At 43.2% G+C, this 18,370-nt stretch overlaps 1 protein-coding gene across 1 annotated transcript in view; it reads right to left on the bottom strand.

Moving 5' to 3' along the window:
• LOC124269257 (RING finger protein 17-like) overlaps nucleotides 1–18,370 on the bottom strand; it is an 89,837-nt gene that overhangs the window by 45,183 nt on the left and 26,284 nt on the right. Inside the window, exons 12-15 of the mRNA XM_046704268.1 lie at nucleotides 16,987–17,119; nucleotides 9,114–9,185; nucleotides 7,592–7,737; nucleotides 6,360–6,449 (exon numbers count right to left, since the gene is read on the bottom strand). Of these exons, the coding sequence (XP_046560224.1) occupies nucleotides 6,360–6,449; nucleotides 7,592–7,737; nucleotides 9,114–9,185; nucleotides 16,987–17,119 (441 nt within the window). The remainder of the gene's footprint in view (nucleotides 1–6,359; nucleotides 6,450–7,591; nucleotides 7,738–9,113; nucleotides 9,186–16,986; nucleotides 17,120–18,370) is intronic.

Genomic DNA, 18,370 nt, shown 5'->3' with positions numbered 1-18,370 from the left:
TAAAACCAATGGAAATTATAATAAAGAAAGAAACTCGAAGCAGATTCCAACAATGTGGACAGATCAATGTCAGATATATATCTGTACAATGAAAACATTTCAGATTAGAGAGTAAGGATAGAAAAAGGTAATTTTTCAAGTAAAATTGATATTTTATACTTATCCTGACTCATGATCTTTTGCTTATCTCCCTTTCCATTGCGAATGGTAGTGGAACACTTGAATCCTTGAAGTTCCCAAAGCGGATGTAAAAATACACTCACCCACGAGTTACCTCCCTTTTCCCGCATAAACAGTCACGTGACCAGCCTTACTTGTCACTCTCTCATGATTTTTCTGCCCATGCACTTGGATCTACTGTGAAATCCGAAGTGTTTCCAGCGGGGAGGTTGGGGGGGCTCGACCTCATGAGTCAGGATAAATATAAAATATCAATTTTACTTGAAAAATTACATACTTTTTCTTATCGTGACTCATGATCTTTTGCTTATAGAATCCTTCGGATTGGTGGTTGGTCAAGCCATTTCCTGGATTCATCAGCTGTCCTTAGATACGTCCTGTATCCCCCCCATGGGAACTGCGTAACGGCATTTCCGAGATCCTATTCTTCCAACTTCCGTTACAACTCGGGGGACCACTTTCTTGTCTTACTTCCATCTCAGACAAGTTGAATCATCTTGATTGATGTGGCTTAAGATATCCTAGTATCTTCTTTTTACTAGATATCTATAACAACCCATAGATTATGATAAGGTCTTTATCATAAATGAGTTGCGACCCCTTAATGTACAGGTAAGATCTTTACCCGTACAGGGTTTTTAATCACTCATGCTAGTCTGTCCTAGACTGTGCGCATGGACTTTCAAACTAATACTTTTCCTTAGTAAAAGTTATCAACAAGTCAACGTGATAAAGGGTGAGATTTTCCAACTCAGCGCCTTTGTGGAGCCATTAGTTGCTGTGCTACAACGAGAGGCCCAAATTGGTGAATGCCGGAGACGTCTTCGGTGGCTATGTCTTGGAGGTAGTGGTTGGCAAACACCGTGTCCGACTTCCAAAGGCAGCCCTCCATAATTGCTGATACAGAACAATTTCCATGCAGAGCTAGTGTTACGCCAGTGCTCTGACTTCGTGTGGGTTGGAAGCTCTAGGAGGTTCTAGTCCTACTGCTTTATAGGCTCTCAATATGACGGCTCTCATCCAGAATGATATTGTCGTTCTTGAGACTTCTGCTGATGCCTCTGTAGATAACGGGATGAACAGGCGCTTGAATTTTCGTCTCCTTGTTTTAGTCTTTTGAAGATATATCTTCAGGGCTCTGACCGGACACAAGGATAGGTCCTGCATATCCTCTGGTCCGAGGATTGTGGATAGCGCTGGTACGTGGAACTGTCTATCTGGTTGACCAGGTAGTTGGTTCTTGGCAATAAAGTCCCATCTAAGTCCTAGATGGACTGCAGCATGTTGCCCCGTGTCGAATCTAGTTCGACCAAAGTCCAGCACATGTATCTCTGACATTCGAGCTACCGTGGCTAGTGCAAGCAGGAACAGAGTCTTCTGTGTAAACAGCTCGAAGGTAGTCTGATCTAGAGGTTTGTAGGCATCACTCGTGAGATGACGTAGAATTACATTCAGATCCCAGGCAGGAGCTCTGAATTTTCTTTTGCTGGTCCTCCAGTTTAAAAGATCTCAGCAGAGCAAGTAATTCTGGTACTTTCGTCAACTTGATGCCTGTCTTCATGGATATCACTATACTGATGGCAGCGAGACACGTGGATAATGTTGAACCTTTCAGATGTCAAGTATGTCTAAGATGACATAGGTATTCCGCCACTTGAGGATGAGTAGCTTTCATAGCAATGAAGCCTTTCCGCCTTGCATATGTCTCAAACTTCTGCCACTCGTCATCATACAGGTTACGAGTGGATCTGTGTAACGCTAAGGTTACTGCCTTGGCTGCTCTGGCGGAGTATCCTCTTTTCTTCAAACATGTTTTGATACGGTCCACACGTGTAGCTGGAACAGTACTGGGTTCCCTTGGACTTGCTTGGTGTGCGGATGTATGAGTAGGTTTGGGTATTCTGGTAACTTGATTGTTGGACTTCCGAGATCTTCTATTAGGTCTAGGAACCATACTCTCGCTGGCCAGTAGGGTGCGACCAAAGTCAGTTGTAGCGTCTGAGTCTGTTTGATCTTCAACAGTACTTTTGGTAATAATATCGGGGGTGGAAACACGTAAGCGTTTAGTCCTTCCCATGATATGCTCAGTGCATCTGTTGCCCAGGCTTAAGGATCTTGAACTGGTAAGACAAACATCTGTAGTAGTTTGTTGAACCTCGTGGCAAACAGGTCTATGCATGGATATCCTATTTCCCTTATGATGAGCCTGAATGCTTCTGGATGGAGCATCCATTCTGTAGGTACGGGTGCAGTGGTCGGGTGAGAGCGTCTGCAAGCACGTTCTTGGCTCCGGGTATGTGACACGCCTTTATCCAGATGTTTGCTTCCTCTGTGATGTCGAACAACTGGAATGTGAGCTGTAGAAGGCTTGGTGACCTTGTAGATCCTTGCCGATTTATGGAGAATGTCACTGTAGAGTTGTCCGTGTGGACCATCAGCATTCTGTTGATCAGCGAGCTCGACCACAGTTATAAGGCGTTGATCACGGCTTTCACCCCCAGCAGATTGATGTGAAGGTGCTGCTCTGTTTTAGACCACTTCCCTGATGAAGACATTGCCATGTTTGTAGTGTTAACGGGGAGATGACTGCTTGTGGAATCATGGCTTGTATCTTGACCGAACGATCTTCTGGGACCACAATTCGATTCTGTGTTGTGATAATTCTTTTTTTCCCAGCAATTGAATACCTTGTTTTGATTCTAACTCCAACTTCATCAGGTTCACTAGCCATCCTAGTTGCGTGAGCAACTTAATTGTGAAGTTCAGCTGCTGTCTAAGTTGATTGGCACTTTGAAGAACCTGTATGCCGTAGTCAAAATAACCGGCACTGCATAGACCTCGATGATGCAGATAGGTGCCAATAGGCTTGGTTATTCTTATGAATAACCATAGAGCCGACGATATTCCAAACGGTAGGACGTTCCACTGAAAGTGCTAACCTCTGATTGCAGTGATGATACATCATTCTTCCCCTTATATACGCAGGCGATCTGTGTTGATCAGCATACATCGAAGCGTTGTCTATTTATAGCAAGGCTGGCTCCAGTATCGCAGGGGACAGGTACTCATACCAACTTTTATCAGCGACAACTTCCAAGATAAACATCGTTTATCCTGCTGTCAAGGCTAGACATCTATTAGATTCCCATGATGATAACAGGCCGTAGTTGTATACTGTTTCCAAGGCTGCCGGTGAAGTATTCCCCTGTACAACGGGATTGTTTACAAGTCAGTAAACTTGCTGGCGCCTGCTCTGTCAGTAGGATGCGTTGTCTGACGTGGACCAATCAGCTTCCAAGCATGACGTCACCGGTGTTGTAGAAAGTTGGCCTCCATAAAATCTGGTGCAATAGTTGGCGCTCGTAGTTCTACGCCGCTCATATAACCTCTTGAATAAGGGTTCCTCCAAGTATAAATTCTTGTTCAGTGATATTAATCACGTATTCCCATTGTGGATAATATAAGTCAGCATGACGAAGGAGGCTGTCGAGACGTATGTCTATATGGATCTTGAAGAATACCGATGTTGAATCTAGTTGATAGGATATAAAATCCTAACCCCCCACGCTGAATGACAAGTGTTAATAATATCATCTGCACGTCCGTTCAAGGATTCTTGAAGGCGTTGTTAACCTTAAGCCCTTTACAAAGGTCGCCTTGAGGTTCTCCAGTGCTTGAGATATTGGCTTCATAGGTGATATCATATTGGAGTCGAAGTCATCAGCGTATATGCAGTAAGTGTCTGTTTGGTTGGAGTGAGTGAGTGAACGACAATATCCGCAGGCCATCTGCTACCCTGGATAAAACCTCAGCATCCGTGTAGATGAAGGGATTCCTTTCATCAAGTAGGTTGTTTTAATCATTGCTACGTTTTATTCAGCCGAATGGTAATAGAGTCAACGTCATCACCCTGCCTGTTGATTTAAGGGTTCATTAACCCTAGGGTACGCGAACCCTGTAGATGTCTGCGTTGCTGTTATCTGCCTGTAAATCTGAGAGTTCTTGAACCTTGTAGATGTCTGCAGCTTTCTCAAAAGCTATGTGTAGGTTAGAAGGTACCTTGGATATAGGTTCAATCGGAGGAATGGTCACTGAGTCAAAGTCGTCGTTGCACATCTTATATGTGTAGACTTCATCCACATCCTTAGAAGGAGACTCCAAGTTCAATCCATTGGCTATCCAAGCTAAAACCTCTGAGTGCGGGAAGATGAAGTCGGCTTGTTCATCAGATATATCTCGGTCCGTAGAACTATGCCTCCGCGAATCATCCTTCTGCGAACCTGTATCCCTAGAGTCATCCCTTCTCGAACCTCCATCTCTTGCATCAACCTTCCGGGAACCTCTATCTCTAGATTCCTCCCTTCGCGAACCTCTGTCTTATGATACAACTCTTCGCGCACCTCTGTCTCGTGAATCCTCTCCTCGCGAACTTCTCTATCTCAAGATCCATCCCGACAAGTTGAATCCTGCCTCCGCAAACCTGGTTCTCGCGAACGTCTGTGAGAGATGTGTGATCTCGATATAGATTGGCTTGGTGTTGGAGATGGATCCTTAGGTGTAGATGTCAGCAGATGAGAGGTTCTGTCGATCCTTCGCCTCTTCCTCGAACCTACGTTTCATCATAGCCATCATCTGGTTGGTGAATTGCCTCATGAATTCACATGGATCAAAGTTCTGCATTGATTGAAGCTGCTGCGGTGTAGATTAAGCGTTCGCGAATGCTGATGAGTTGTGTGCCTCGACTTCACTCCATTGAGAAGTTGGTGGCTGGTCGTCAAACAGCTAGCCTGCTGTAGCAGTTGCAGGAGACGATCTAGTAGTCATGGAAGTCGATTGAGTCGCCGATCTAGTAGGTACTTCAGGTAGAAGTAATGGAGGTTCATCAAATACGTCTACTTCATGAGGAGGTATAATCTCTTCGTTGAAGGATTTCGGATGCGCTGACTTACTAGGCCGCGTAGATTTACCCTCCCGATCTGGCTACAGATGCTCTCCTCTGTGACGTAGATGAAGACGAAGTCTTCTTCTTACTTAGAGCCAGTGTCAACTGCGATGTAGCCGATCTCTTCTTCGCCCCCGTACCAGACGACTGCCCCTGCAACGTACTCGACACAGCACAAGTATTATGAATTTCTGCAGTAGCAAGCAACAAACGGTTAGCAGGTTGATCTCCTGATTTATCAGCCGTGATATGTGATGACTTCCTCACCCGATCCATGGCACGTCTATAGATATAAGACAAATATTGATTAAATTGTAGATTTGATAAATCAACACAATATGTACAACGCAAGCTGCAAGAACATGGTTAGATGCACAAAGGGCATAGAGGGTGAGGATCAGCTACGGATAACCTGTGCCCCTGCAAGATTTCATGAAATGTAAACAAGCTACATTATGATGAAAATATGACACAAATACAAAACAATTCAATTTTTTTTCCATATAATACTAAGTAATTATAGCCAAATCCATACACAGCGTAATTTCAAAGAATAGGATCTAAATAAACAGGATATAATGCCATATACGGGACTCCAGTGCTCGCCCAACCATCCGCTTGGGCGAAAAGGGAGAGAGTGACAAGTAAGGCTGGTCACATGACTGTTTACGCGGGAAAAGGGAGGTAACTCGTGGGTGAGTGTATTTTTATGTCCGCTTTTGGAACTTCGAAGGATTCAAGTGTCCCACTACCATTCCCATAGGAAAGGGAGATAAGCAAAAGATCAGGAGTCAGGATAAGAAAAATTGTTCCTTATGGGTCAAATATGCCGCAGGACTGTGCATAAATGTGTTTAAGTGTGCCAAATATAACAAACATTATGATCAAAAAGCTTTGTTTCACCAAAGATGGATTATAAGTACTGGCAGTTTTGTAAGTTTTCAACATTCCTGTTCATGGAGATGGTTCATGCCATTTCTGAGTTAAAACTCGGCAGTATTTCAGCCATACCACAACTCTGAATATCCATATGTTCATATGCTCATTTTGTAATTTCTTTTCAACATTAATTTCCTTTTGCTTATTATGCTATCCATCGTATTGTTAAAAAAAACAAGAATGCTGACAGGGCATTTCAGACACCAGGAACACATGTTAACCATGGCATTACCATGGAAACCATGCCACATGCACCAAAACAAAGAGATCCAAATCCTGGATAGTGACATATCCCTACCTGACATTTTCTCACGACCAGGTACAGGCTTAAGGATATATTTTGATTTTTTTCCCCCATCTTCATCTTCAACAATGATATCTTGTTCATCTGAAATACGCAAAATGTGAAAAAATGACTAAATGATTAAACATCCTTTTAAATAGACACATTTGCAAGTCTTAAAGATTAAGCATGAAAGCCAAGAGCTCCTTGTCAGCAACCTCATGTTGAATATTTGAGATTGATGGGATCTCTACATTCAAATACAATAGGAGTAAACCTCAAGGTACGTCATGCCCTCTTTAGCTGCATGTACAATTTACCAGATGAGACAGTGTTCTCTCGCAGTTCATTGATGAATTAACATTAGTGAGAGAATGATAAGGGGTTAACATGCTTAATGCCACTTTGAAAATCTTCCTGTGGAATCCCAAAGTGATGCAGGTATTACGCACTTACACTTTGGTGGAAAAATAATCCCAAAACCAAAGGTTTCAGGCATTGCACAGGGAAGCAATTCTTGACGATGAATTTTTATATAGGACTGTTAAAATTAGTGGTGATCCGATTAATTGAAATAATCGAAGATTGGTCGCAGTGACTAAACGACCAAGCAATCAATCATGTTTTCTCATAATCATCAACAATATTTTTCACAAGGTTGGTTTTGTCTGTTACATTTCATAAGCACTACAAGCTCGTTGCAAGTCATGATTGAATTTATCTTAAAGACACCAAGAAATTCATGTTCCTAACATACTAGTCATCCTTTAAAGATGAGAAATTTTGCCCAAAAAAACCCAAAATAACTACGTTTTTTTCCTTATTTTTTTATGCATTAACAAATTTCATGAATGACGCTAACCAATTATTTTCAATGACTGATCGATGGTCATGAACCAATCATCAATTATGAGCTTTTAACCAATTCCCAACACTAGTTAAAATCATTGGTTTCAGTCATTGTGAAGGGAAACAACTCTTGACAATTTCATATTTGACTGACTGACTGAGTGAGTTTGGTTTTACGCCGCTTTTAGCAATATTCCAGCAACATCACGGCGGGGGACACCAGAAATGGGCTTCACACATTGTACCCATGTGGGATTTCATATTTGAACTAACAAGATGTTAACATTTTTGTCTTGCCTAATGTTTCCTGCTACTTCATAGTAACAAAAACTTCACCTTGCTTGGATGATGAATTGCAGTAAAGGTTGCACTGTAAGAGTTGATATAACAATGTCTACCTTCAATAATGACATCCTCCCCTGTATCAGCTGTGGAAGTGACATCGGTGCCAGATGTCATAGAGCTGCAGGAGTGGACGCTTGCAGTGTCCGTGTCGTCATTCAGCACCTCATCCGGTGCATCATTCAAGGTATGGAACATCACTCTGAAACAAGCGCCACCACACAGTTATCCTAAACCCAAAACAATAGTGCGAGGAACATTATAGAGTTTTTATTAACATCACTTTGAACATTAAATTATATCTCAGAATGACAACTTACTTGAGGAGGAGTATTCCACACCTACTACTTTATTGACCCCCGCAAGGAAAGCTAAGGTATCAACACACCTCGAAACACTATTAGTGAGTCATTGTTTATGGTTTTATGCTGCTTTTAGCAATATTCCAGCAGAGGACACCAGAAATGGGCTCAACACATTGTACCCATATGGAGAATCAAACCCGGGTCTTGAGCACCATGAGTGAACGCTTTAACCACTAGGCATCTTGTGCCTCGAGTGGATGGTTACAAGTACTGTGACAGATAATAACACTGCTCAACAGCAATACAACTGTAACATAGGAATTCCCATCACAGGAGCATTAACATTGTTTGACAAGTGCATCTATCACTGACTGACTGACTGACTGAGATTTGGTTTTACGCCGCTTTTAGCAATATTCCAGCAACATCACGGCGGGGGACACCAGAAATGGGCTTCACACATTGTACCCATGTGGGGATTCGAACCCGGGTCTTCGGTGTGATGAGCCAACGCTTTAACCACTAGGCTACCCCACCGACCGCATCTATCACTAATGTTTGTACTGGTAAATAGACTGTTTTGAGTGAGTATGGTTTTACTGCGTGTTTTGAGCGAGTATGGTGAGTAAGTAATATTCCAGCAATATCACGACAGGGAACACCAGAAACAGGCTTGAAGTATATTAGGAGTTTAAGTGTTCAACACTGACTTAAAACTTATCCATGCAGATCCTATTTAAAGTATAACCATGTAATCAGTGATACATACAAGATAACAACATGGAAGTTGTTATCTCGTATGTATCCACGTTTCCACTATTTTGTCAATCAATTGTGAAGGTTGAAAGATAAAAATAAGAACATGAAGTAGAGGTATTGCAACCCTATGTTCAGTTGTAAATGGGTGTGAGTTATATGAACAATATTGAATGAAATAGTTTACATGATATACAATGAACAGATGTGACAGTGTAATAAAGTGTTTATCTAATACAATTCAGTATGGACTTGTTGACATTATAGAGAAGAGTTCAGGTTAATAGACATGTATTGAGGGCAGCTTCCTCTTTACAGTTACGCTAAGAGACCCAAGTTCCAATCCCCACATGGGTAGAATGTTTGAAGCCCATTCCTGGTGTCCCCCGCTGTGATATTGCTAAAAATACTGCTTACTGTGGCATAAGACTATACTCACTCACTCAGACATTTTCTTGTAAACAGTGTCCTCTCTACATAAGGAAATAAGGTATCTGAACATTCAACATATAATGACCTTTTAGGCACTTCTCCTTGCACAGAACCATAGCTCTTGAAGGATTCCAACATAGAATCTCCTCCTTCAAACCTGGAATAGAACATACCTGAAGAAATAACTAATACATTATGTCTATACTTGCATCTTATGCAGTATGGAAGTACAGGCAATACAAGCATACTTTCATTTTGTATAATTTCATTTTTGTTGTTTGACATCGTAGTCAGACATATTCCAGCTATATCAAGGCAGTTTATATAATATTAAAGCAAGACCAGAAAAAACAGTAACTGAGAATTATGAACTATGACCACACCATTTTGGGAATAATGACTATACTAATTCATTTAGTCTGACCACCCAATACAAATTTGGAAATTTTAATATAAATTGTATATTTATATATTTATCCTATCTCACGACTTGCACCTCTCTTTCTTGCTTCGACTTTTAGTGGAACGACTGTAAACCTTTTTCCATTCACCCGTGCAATCCATGCTGCTCTCCTTAATTAGCTTCCAAGTCCTAATACAGCTTGCAGCATGCTCCACTAATTGCCCACGTGACTACAGTCCGTTTGAGTCAGAAACGGACCGATGAATTACAAATTTTATCATTGTACAAAATTGCCACATAAATATAAAATAGTACACATGTTTATCATTTACTAATACCCAACAGCTTTCTTATATTTGAAAATTTTCCGGACTCCACCCAAAAAGTTGTTTAAGAAACTATCATCATTGAAAACGCAAAAGTTGTTATCTGTCGGGTCGGGGTGAAACCGCAGAAACGGAACAGCCACTATCTCGTCATGCACGGGATACACATGCCTGATGAAAAATGAAGTTGAATGCTGACGTGAAACAGTTGATGATTAAAGTGTACGATTTTTCCGTGCTGAAGCGAAGGGGCAAACCATTTTATGCCATTAATAAATTCCGTAAGCGGGCAGCAAAAGCTTTAGGAGTATCAGCAAGGGTACTGACAAATGTTTTGGAACACAAACATTGTGAGGGTGATGCGAAGCAGGTAGGGGTCGTGTCAAAATCACACAAATTAAAACATTTGGACAACTTTCAAAAGAACCTTGTAAGGCAGTCGATCAACAAGCTATATTCTGACAACAAATACATGTCGCTGAAAATTTTAAAAAAGCATTTGAAGCAAGAACACAACCTCAGAGTATCAAAGTACACACTCTGGCAACTCTTACACTCTTTCGGGTATCGTTATAAGAACATTTTGGGGGAGAATAGGTCAGTACTCTGTGAATGCCCTGATATCGTTCGCTTGAGAAATAATTTTCTTAGGGTTATAAAGAAGAAGCGCGAGGAAGGGTTCGAGCCAGTGTACTTGGACGAGACCTGGGTCAATGCCTCGCACACTGCCAGCAGTCAGTCGGTACCCGATGTAGGGAAAGGAGAGAGACTAATCATTCTCCATGCTGGTTGCTCCAGCAAAGGCTTTCTCCCAGGCTGCGACTTGGTATTCAGGGCAAAGTCCACAGATAACAGAGACTACCATTCCGAGATGAATGGTGCGGTTTTCCTCGATTGGGTTAAAACAAGTTGGTACCAGCTCTACCAGAGAAGTCTTTTAACGTAATGGACAATGCCCCATACCACAGCGTGCAGGACCCCGACAGTAAAGCCCCGACATCGAACAGTCGAAAAGGTGATATGATATCATGGCTCGACAAATTTCAGATCGCACGGCATTCAAAGGCAACGAAGCCTCAGCTATATGAGATCATAAAAACCCACAAAGGTGAACCTTTCTAAAAAGTTGCGAGTTACATAAAAAGTAAGGGTCATGATATTCTGCGACTTCCACCCTATCACTGTGACCTTAACCCCATTGAAATGATATTGGTTATTGTCAAAAGAGATGTTGCCAGATCAAACACAACTTTTAGATTACGTGACGTAGAGGTTTTGGTTAAGGAATCCCTTAACAAAATCAGGACTGAAACTTGGCAAAACTGTGTCAACAAGGTAGCTAACGTCATTGAACAAGGTTACTGGTCTCGGGATGGCTTACAACAGGCAACTGTGGCACCACTTGTCATCCCTTTAAGTCGTGACTATGACACTACGATGGATGAGGAACCGACAGGTCTCCCGGAATAGATTTTGAGATGTCCCCCTCCATGACTAGCTGTTCCGTTTCTGCAGTTTCACCCCGCCCCGACAGATAACAACTTTTGCGTTTTCAATGATGATAGTTTCTTAAACAACTTTTTTTGGGTGGAGTCCGGAAAATTTTCAAATATAAGAAAGCTGTTGGGTATTAGTAAATGATAAACATGTGTACTATTTATATTTATGTGGCAATTTTGTACAATGATAAAATTTGTAATTCATCGGTCCGTTTCTGACTCAAACGGACTGTACCTTGAATGATCATTCTCAGCTTGGAGCCAACGTTGTAATTTGAGTAGTGGGGAGGCCGGGCGGGCATTCATCGCGTGAGATAGGATAAGTATATAAATATACAATTCATATTAAAATTTCCAAATTTTTAAACTTATCCTATCCCACGACTTGCACTTATCCCACGGTTGGACGGCGGGCCGCAGATTACCCTTCTGTCTGGACAGTGCGTCTTGGAGCTGTGTGGACTGATGACAACCGTAGATAGCGATGTACAAGGGAGGCCTGTTACGCATGCACGCAACTCCTATGTTTGTAGTGGGTTCTCCGGAACCCCTTGGCTTACTAAGCACAACAACTCCCAGGGAGATGGGTGCTCCCAAGCGATGTGGTGTTCGGCCGCAACCTTGCACAAGACAAGGGACGCAACTCGGCAAGTAAGCCTCGCCTTGCCACGATTTACAAGGTACCCCCGTAATTAAAGTCTTGCGACTGGAATCAGGCCAGCCCCTGCTTCAAGAAGGCCCCCCAGACACCGACCGAGGCGGGTGAAAGAGAAACACAACTCGGCATCTCCAAGGTTTAACGTTCAGTCCTGGGCAGCATCAAATTGACCCTCACTCCTTTGCATAAGCTTAGTCAAAGGATGTGCCCGGCAAATTTGGAGCAGAACGCAACGAAATCCACTGGAATTCGGGAGTGTCACACTTCACCAGATGTTGCTTCATGGAGTAGAGGTCAGCAAGCGTGAATGTCGAACACCTCTGCATCGTCATACTGATTGTGCCTCAGGTCCGTAGGGCCACGCTACGGACCTGAACAACAAGACTCTTGTCTTGCCTTGGCATGGAGGCCAAGTGAAGAGATCCAGTTCCACTTTTATTCAGTATATACAAGGAAGTAGTAACGCGAATGCGGAACCGTCCCTCATCTGCGTCGTTGGGCCGATGTAAGCTGCTAAGCCAGTACAGGAGGTCCGAACTGGTGTAGTCCCTGGACATCTGGGACAGACAGGTCTCGCAAGTAATGTGAACAGAAGACATGCGTAAAAGGTTGATCGACACCATCCTGAAGTGAGGCGGTGGAAGCATGAAACGGGCATTGAACAACTTCATATTGAAGATGAGCCGGAGTTTTGTTGGAATTTTTCTTTGGAACCATGAAGATGAGGGGAGTAGAATCCTGGAGTGACGGGTGATGGACCTAAGAACTCTATCGCGAGTTTGTCTAATAGCGTACCTATTGTGGATTGCAGAATCTGCAGCTTGTCCACAGGATATGAGCGATGAGCCGGATGCGACGTCACAGGTGGACTGCCAATAACGGGTAGCTGATAGCCGTGAAGTAGCAGGTTGGTGACGTACGGATCTTTGAGGATGGTCCAATTCGGGACGAAGATCTGCAATCTCCCGCCTACCGGAGTGTTGTAAATCGCAACGGCTAGTGCGATTGTCTCAAGCCGTCTCTGCTTTCCGGCACTGGGCCAGAGTTGGTCCTGGGGGGGGCGACAGGAGGAACCACCACGGCCAGATCTATTTCCTCTGCCACGGCCTTGAGTGGATACGCCACGAAACAGATTGCATAAATCCGGATTGGTACGGGTGAACTGTGCAGTTTGACGCTGTTTTAATGAGTCCACGAGCTGTGACTTCTGTATCTTTAACAGTTCAATCGAGACTTGAAAGTGGGTTTCTTTATCAACTTTATTAGATACTTCTTGGATGCTACCATTGAAGAGGGAGTCAGTAAACCAAGGCTGGCGAAACAGTTGTGTTTTAAATTGCTCCTCCCATGAAGAGATGTTAAGGGGTCCACGTCAGCGAACAGCAAGAGTGTAGCCCAAAAAATGACACAACTGATCCAGGATAATTTGGAACTGGTCCAGAGCTAAAGTCATGCATCCTCGGATGTAAGCGTCTTGATCAGAGTAAGTATGCTCCAGAGCAGTGTTAACAGCGTCGACTGCTGCAATCACGCAACTAATAGATGGCAACGTCTTTCTCACGGCTGAATCCATGTGAGCCAACTCTTGATCCTCCATAAGGTAGGGCGAAGCAGCTCGTTTGCCACACAGGGTTCCAATATCCTCATCAACTGTTGGAGTCGTAGAGATTTTTGTTAGGCCGTGGACATGAGAGGTAGAAGGATTATATCTGGGAGCAGAGAATCCGTCCTTAATTTGTTTCAGGCTCTTGAAACCATCATTTAGTGTACTGGATAATTTCAGAATACAAGGTCGAGGTGGTAGGGTGATGGTAGACCAATTCCGGTTCCTAAGAGTATAAGAGTGATCCAGGTCATCTGCTGAAGTACTCAAGGGACTGACTGACTGAGTTTAGTTTTATGCCGCTCTCGTACTCAAGGGAAGTCGGAGCTTCTAAACAATCCAAAGGAGTACCTGAGGTGTCTCAACTGCTGCAAAGCTACCCCCAGGGGGAGATAACTCAGAATTGAGCGGGAGATGCAGGCATGGCTATTTGGACTGGATCAATCTCAGGAGGTGGACCAGATGAAGAGAAAGGAGCTACCGAAGCCAGACGGCTGGAGTAGAAGGCTGTATTTGGTTCCAGGCTGAGGTTATGGCCCTGATCATCATATTTAGATCCGGAGTCGCTGTAGGAATGGAATTGTTATCAGGTTCTCATGACTCAGCGATGATCCTGGAGTGAGTCGAAGGATTCTCAGAGCGTGTAGACGGAACATCGTAAGAGACTGTAGGCCTATGAGCAATTATCACCCGAACGTCAGTCAGAGGAACTATCGCAATCTCGACGTGGTAAGTACCGAAGTAGGTTGGTAAGCCCGTGATCTGGATTCCCTAGTATGGCTAGGTGATCCGGTATGATATGAAGAACTAGTCCGGGTCGCTGTAGTTCTATTTGGAGATCTGGTTCTGATTGGAGCTCTGGTTCGACCATCTGAATAGGATCGGCCATGAGATGTGGATCTCTACTGTGATCCCGATTGGTCAGTGGCTCTGTAAGGTGATCTAGATCGTATAGGTGACCTGGGTTGGTAAGATGATCTGGATTTGTAAAGTGATCTGGATCGATTCGATGCACTAACTGGAAACTGTGATTGTGATCTGGATCTATAAGGTGATCTGGATCGAACAGGTGATCTGGTTTGCAGTTGTGATCTGGCTTGATTTGGTGATCTGGACTGGTTAGGTGATCTACTTTGATGTTGTGATCTGGATCAGTTAGGTGATCTGGATAGATCAGGTGATGTGGATCGTAGTTGTGCTTCTGGATCATGACTGTGATCTGGATCGATCCGGTGATCTTGATCGGGCTTGTGTTTGTGATCTGGATCGTGAAGGTGATCTAGATCGTTGTTGTAATCTAGAATGATGTGGCGATCTGGATTCGCGATGAGGTGACGAAACCTGAAGTGTTGATTCATGATGAACGTCCCCCGGCGACGCTGTTGTAGCCAGCTCCATCCGGTTCAATGAACTGTGGGGAGACAGTTGGTTGGCCAGGCTCCAAACAAACAGACAGTTGAGGGGATATGTACCTATGATCTGGATGATGATAGTGTCGATCTAAGGTCCCCTGGTAGTGTAGATGGGACAGTCAACGAAGAATTGTCGATCACAACCTACCGCGTGTGATCTGACGCTATGGAAGGTGGTGATTGATGCGTACGTAATAGGTGCCGAACGTCCTCAGATAAGTAAGAATCTGATGACGCGTCCATAAAATCCTCTTGAACCACAGACGTCGCTCTCTTGCCCGAAGGTACGATTTTCTGTCGCTGTAACTTGATACGCTTGGTGGGAGTGGGATCAGATTCTGTTAATTTCCTGTCCCTATCGGCGATTCTCCGGGAGCAAACATGAATGTAGGCCTTAAAATCCTCATCTTTTAGTGAATTACACTTGCCACATCGTTTGTTCCAGTTTCATTGTCCAATACAGTCACTGCAAGACGAGTGAGGGTCGAGGGACGAATAATTCATCTTGCATTGAGCACAAATTTTCCTCTTCCTTGACTGATTATCAGTTTTCCCCATGATGTTAGGGTGAAATTATGTCCCTAATATACAGGACGTCCACACAGTCGTGCGACAAGAAAGAGAATGATCATTCAAGGTAGTCACGTGGGCAATTAGTGGAGCATGCTGCAAGCTTTATTAGGAAATAGGAAGCTAATTAAGGAGAGCAGCATGGAGTGCACGGGCAAATGGACAAGGACGCCTATGGAAAAACGTTTACAGTCGTTCCACTAAAAGTGGAAGCAAGAGAGAGAGGTGCAAGTCGTGAGATAGGATAAGTTTAAAAATAAGATGCTTTAAACAACTAAAGAGCTTGGAGCCTATCTTGAAACAGGCCCCTACGAGGAACTTCAGAATTGTTATAAAGTAGCTGTGGTCAACAGCACCACATTAGGCACTGGTGACACATCACATCCTCACACTTACATAGTGATGCACTGTTTGACGTTAACATTTTTTACTACCAGACCAGTGGACTAGTGGGTGTATTTACTAGACCTGACCTAATGTCAACTGGACCATACTTTTGGAAGACAAACAAGGTTATTTGGAGTGATACAGATAATATCAAAAAATCTGACAGTTTGTGTCTCTAAATTATCTCAATTATGACAATACAAGTGAGCGAGTGAGCGAGTTTTGTGTTGCACTCAGCAATATTCCAGCAATATGGAAGCGGTCTGTAAATAATTGAGTCTGGACAAGACAATCTAGTGATCAACAGCATGAGCATCGATCTTCTGACAATACTAACTGTGGGCTGGGTGTAATTGTTACAAAGCCCTGGCGCGTGGTCCTGTGCTTAAAGCTCAGGTCACAAATCGGTGAAGTTAAGCAGCGTCGAGCTCGGAGAGTCCTTGGATGGGTGACCGTGTTTGGCAGCTTGACTCCTGAGAGTTTCTAGGACTTGATTCCTGCCCCACAACGAAGCCTATGTGACACATGTGGTCTCACCTTAGGCAAGTGAGTTTGTTCAAAATTGTCTCTGTTCACCCAGCAGGAAAATGGGTACCCGGTGGAAAAAAGTCATATGACTATAACCTTCTAGCGCCTAACAGGCAGCTTGGGTTATCCGGGGTATAATGGCCTTGATTGTTAGCGCTATGAGCATACCTAGTGTGGAGTTTGGCGCTATATAAATGGACACATTATTAAAGCCAAACCATAAGTTCTGTGGAAAGGATTCTCTGGCTCCATTAAAGAAATTGGATGCTGTGTGTTAACTTTTTATCATCTGGGACTCATCAGCCACCTTAATCTTTACCAAAGTTGGTTGGTTGGTGTTTAAAGCCGCACTCAGCAATATTCCACCTATATGGTGACAGTCTGAAAATAATCGAGTCTGGACCAGATAATCCAGTAATTAACAGCATGAGCATGGATCTACGTAACTGGGATGCGATGACATATGTCAACCAAGTCAGCAAGCCTGACCACCCATTATGTTAGTCGCTTCTAAAACAAGCAATCCTAACTCGGATCTTCACGGGTCAACGGTACCATGTATTTGTACTCACCGAATCCCAGTTTCCAACTCTTGATTTGCGCTGGACAAAACACACATCAAATCTTTGGCACGATTCAAACTATCAAATATGTCTTTGGCATTCAGGATCATTTCATTGTTGTTGTTCATGATACGCTGGGCAGCTGTAACAAAGAACTAGAAATACTATCTAAAATTTGGAAAGTGATGATAATTTATCAATGTCTTATTTTAGCCTATGTCAGAATAATTATGACAAGTTGCATTATGTGTTGCGGGGGGTAAAATACTGCCAGTTTCCAAAGCATTAAGTTGTCATCAGAATTTGTGAGGAAGATGACAAATCCCCCTGGCCCCAACAATTGTGAAAATGTAATTTTTCAAGTAAAATTGATATTTTATAATTACCCTGACTTATGATTATCTCCCTTTCTCTTGCGAATGGTAGTGGAACACTTGGATCCCTTGAAGTTCCCGAAGCAGACGTAAAAATACACTCACCCACGAGTTACCTCCCTTTTACCGCATAAACAGTCACGTGACCAGCCTTACTTGTCACTCTCTCATGATTTTTCTGCCCATGCACTTGGATCTACTGTGAAATCCGAAGTGTTTCCAGCGGGGAGGTTGGCCTCATGAGTCAGGATAAGTATAAAATATCAATTTTACTTGAAAAATTACATACTTTTTCTTAACCTGACTCATGATCTTTTGCTTATAGAATCCTTCGGATTGGTGGTGGGTCAGGCCACTTCCTGGATTCATCAGCTGTCCTTAGATACGTCCTGTATCCCCCCCATGGGAACTGCGTAATGGCATTTCCGAGATCCTATTCTTCCATCTTCCGTTATAACTCGGGGGGACCACTTTCTTGTCTTACTTCCATCTCAGACAAGTTGAATCATCTTGATTCATGTGGCTTCAGATAAACTAGTATCTTCTTATTAATAGATATCTATAACAACTCATAGATTATGATAAGATATTTATCATAAATGAGTTGCGACCCCTTAATGTACAGGTAAGATCTTTACCCGTACAGGGTCTTTAATCACTCATGCTAGTCTGTCCTAGACTGTGCGCACGGACTTTCAAACTAATACTTTTCCTTAGTAAAAGTTATCAACAAATCAACGTGATAAAGGGTGAGATTTCCAACTCAGCACCTTTGAGGAACTGTTAGTTGCTGTGCTACAACGAGAGGCCCAAATTGGTGAATGCCGGAGACGTCTTCGGTGGCTATGTCTTGGAGGTAGTGGTTGGCAAACACCGTGTCCGACTTCCAAAGGCAGCCCTCCATAATTGCTGATATAGAGCAATTTCCGTGCAGAGCCAATGTTGAAGCCAGTGCTCTGACTTCGTGTGGGTTGGAAGCTCTAGGAGGTTCTAGTCCTGCTGCTTTATAGGCTCTCAAT

This window comes from Haliotis rubra, unplaced genomic scaffold (genome assembly GCF_003918875.1).
Source record: "Haliotis rubra isolate DU_JTF1 unplaced genomic scaffold, ASM391887v1 Scf143, whole genome shotgun sequence".
Taxonomy (NCBI): domain Eukaryota; kingdom Metazoa; phylum Mollusca; class Gastropoda; order Lepetellida; family Haliotidae; genus Haliotis; species Haliotis rubra.
The sequence above is the reverse complement of the archived record's forward strand: the minus strand, read 5'-3'. Positions and strand labels throughout refer to the sequence as shown.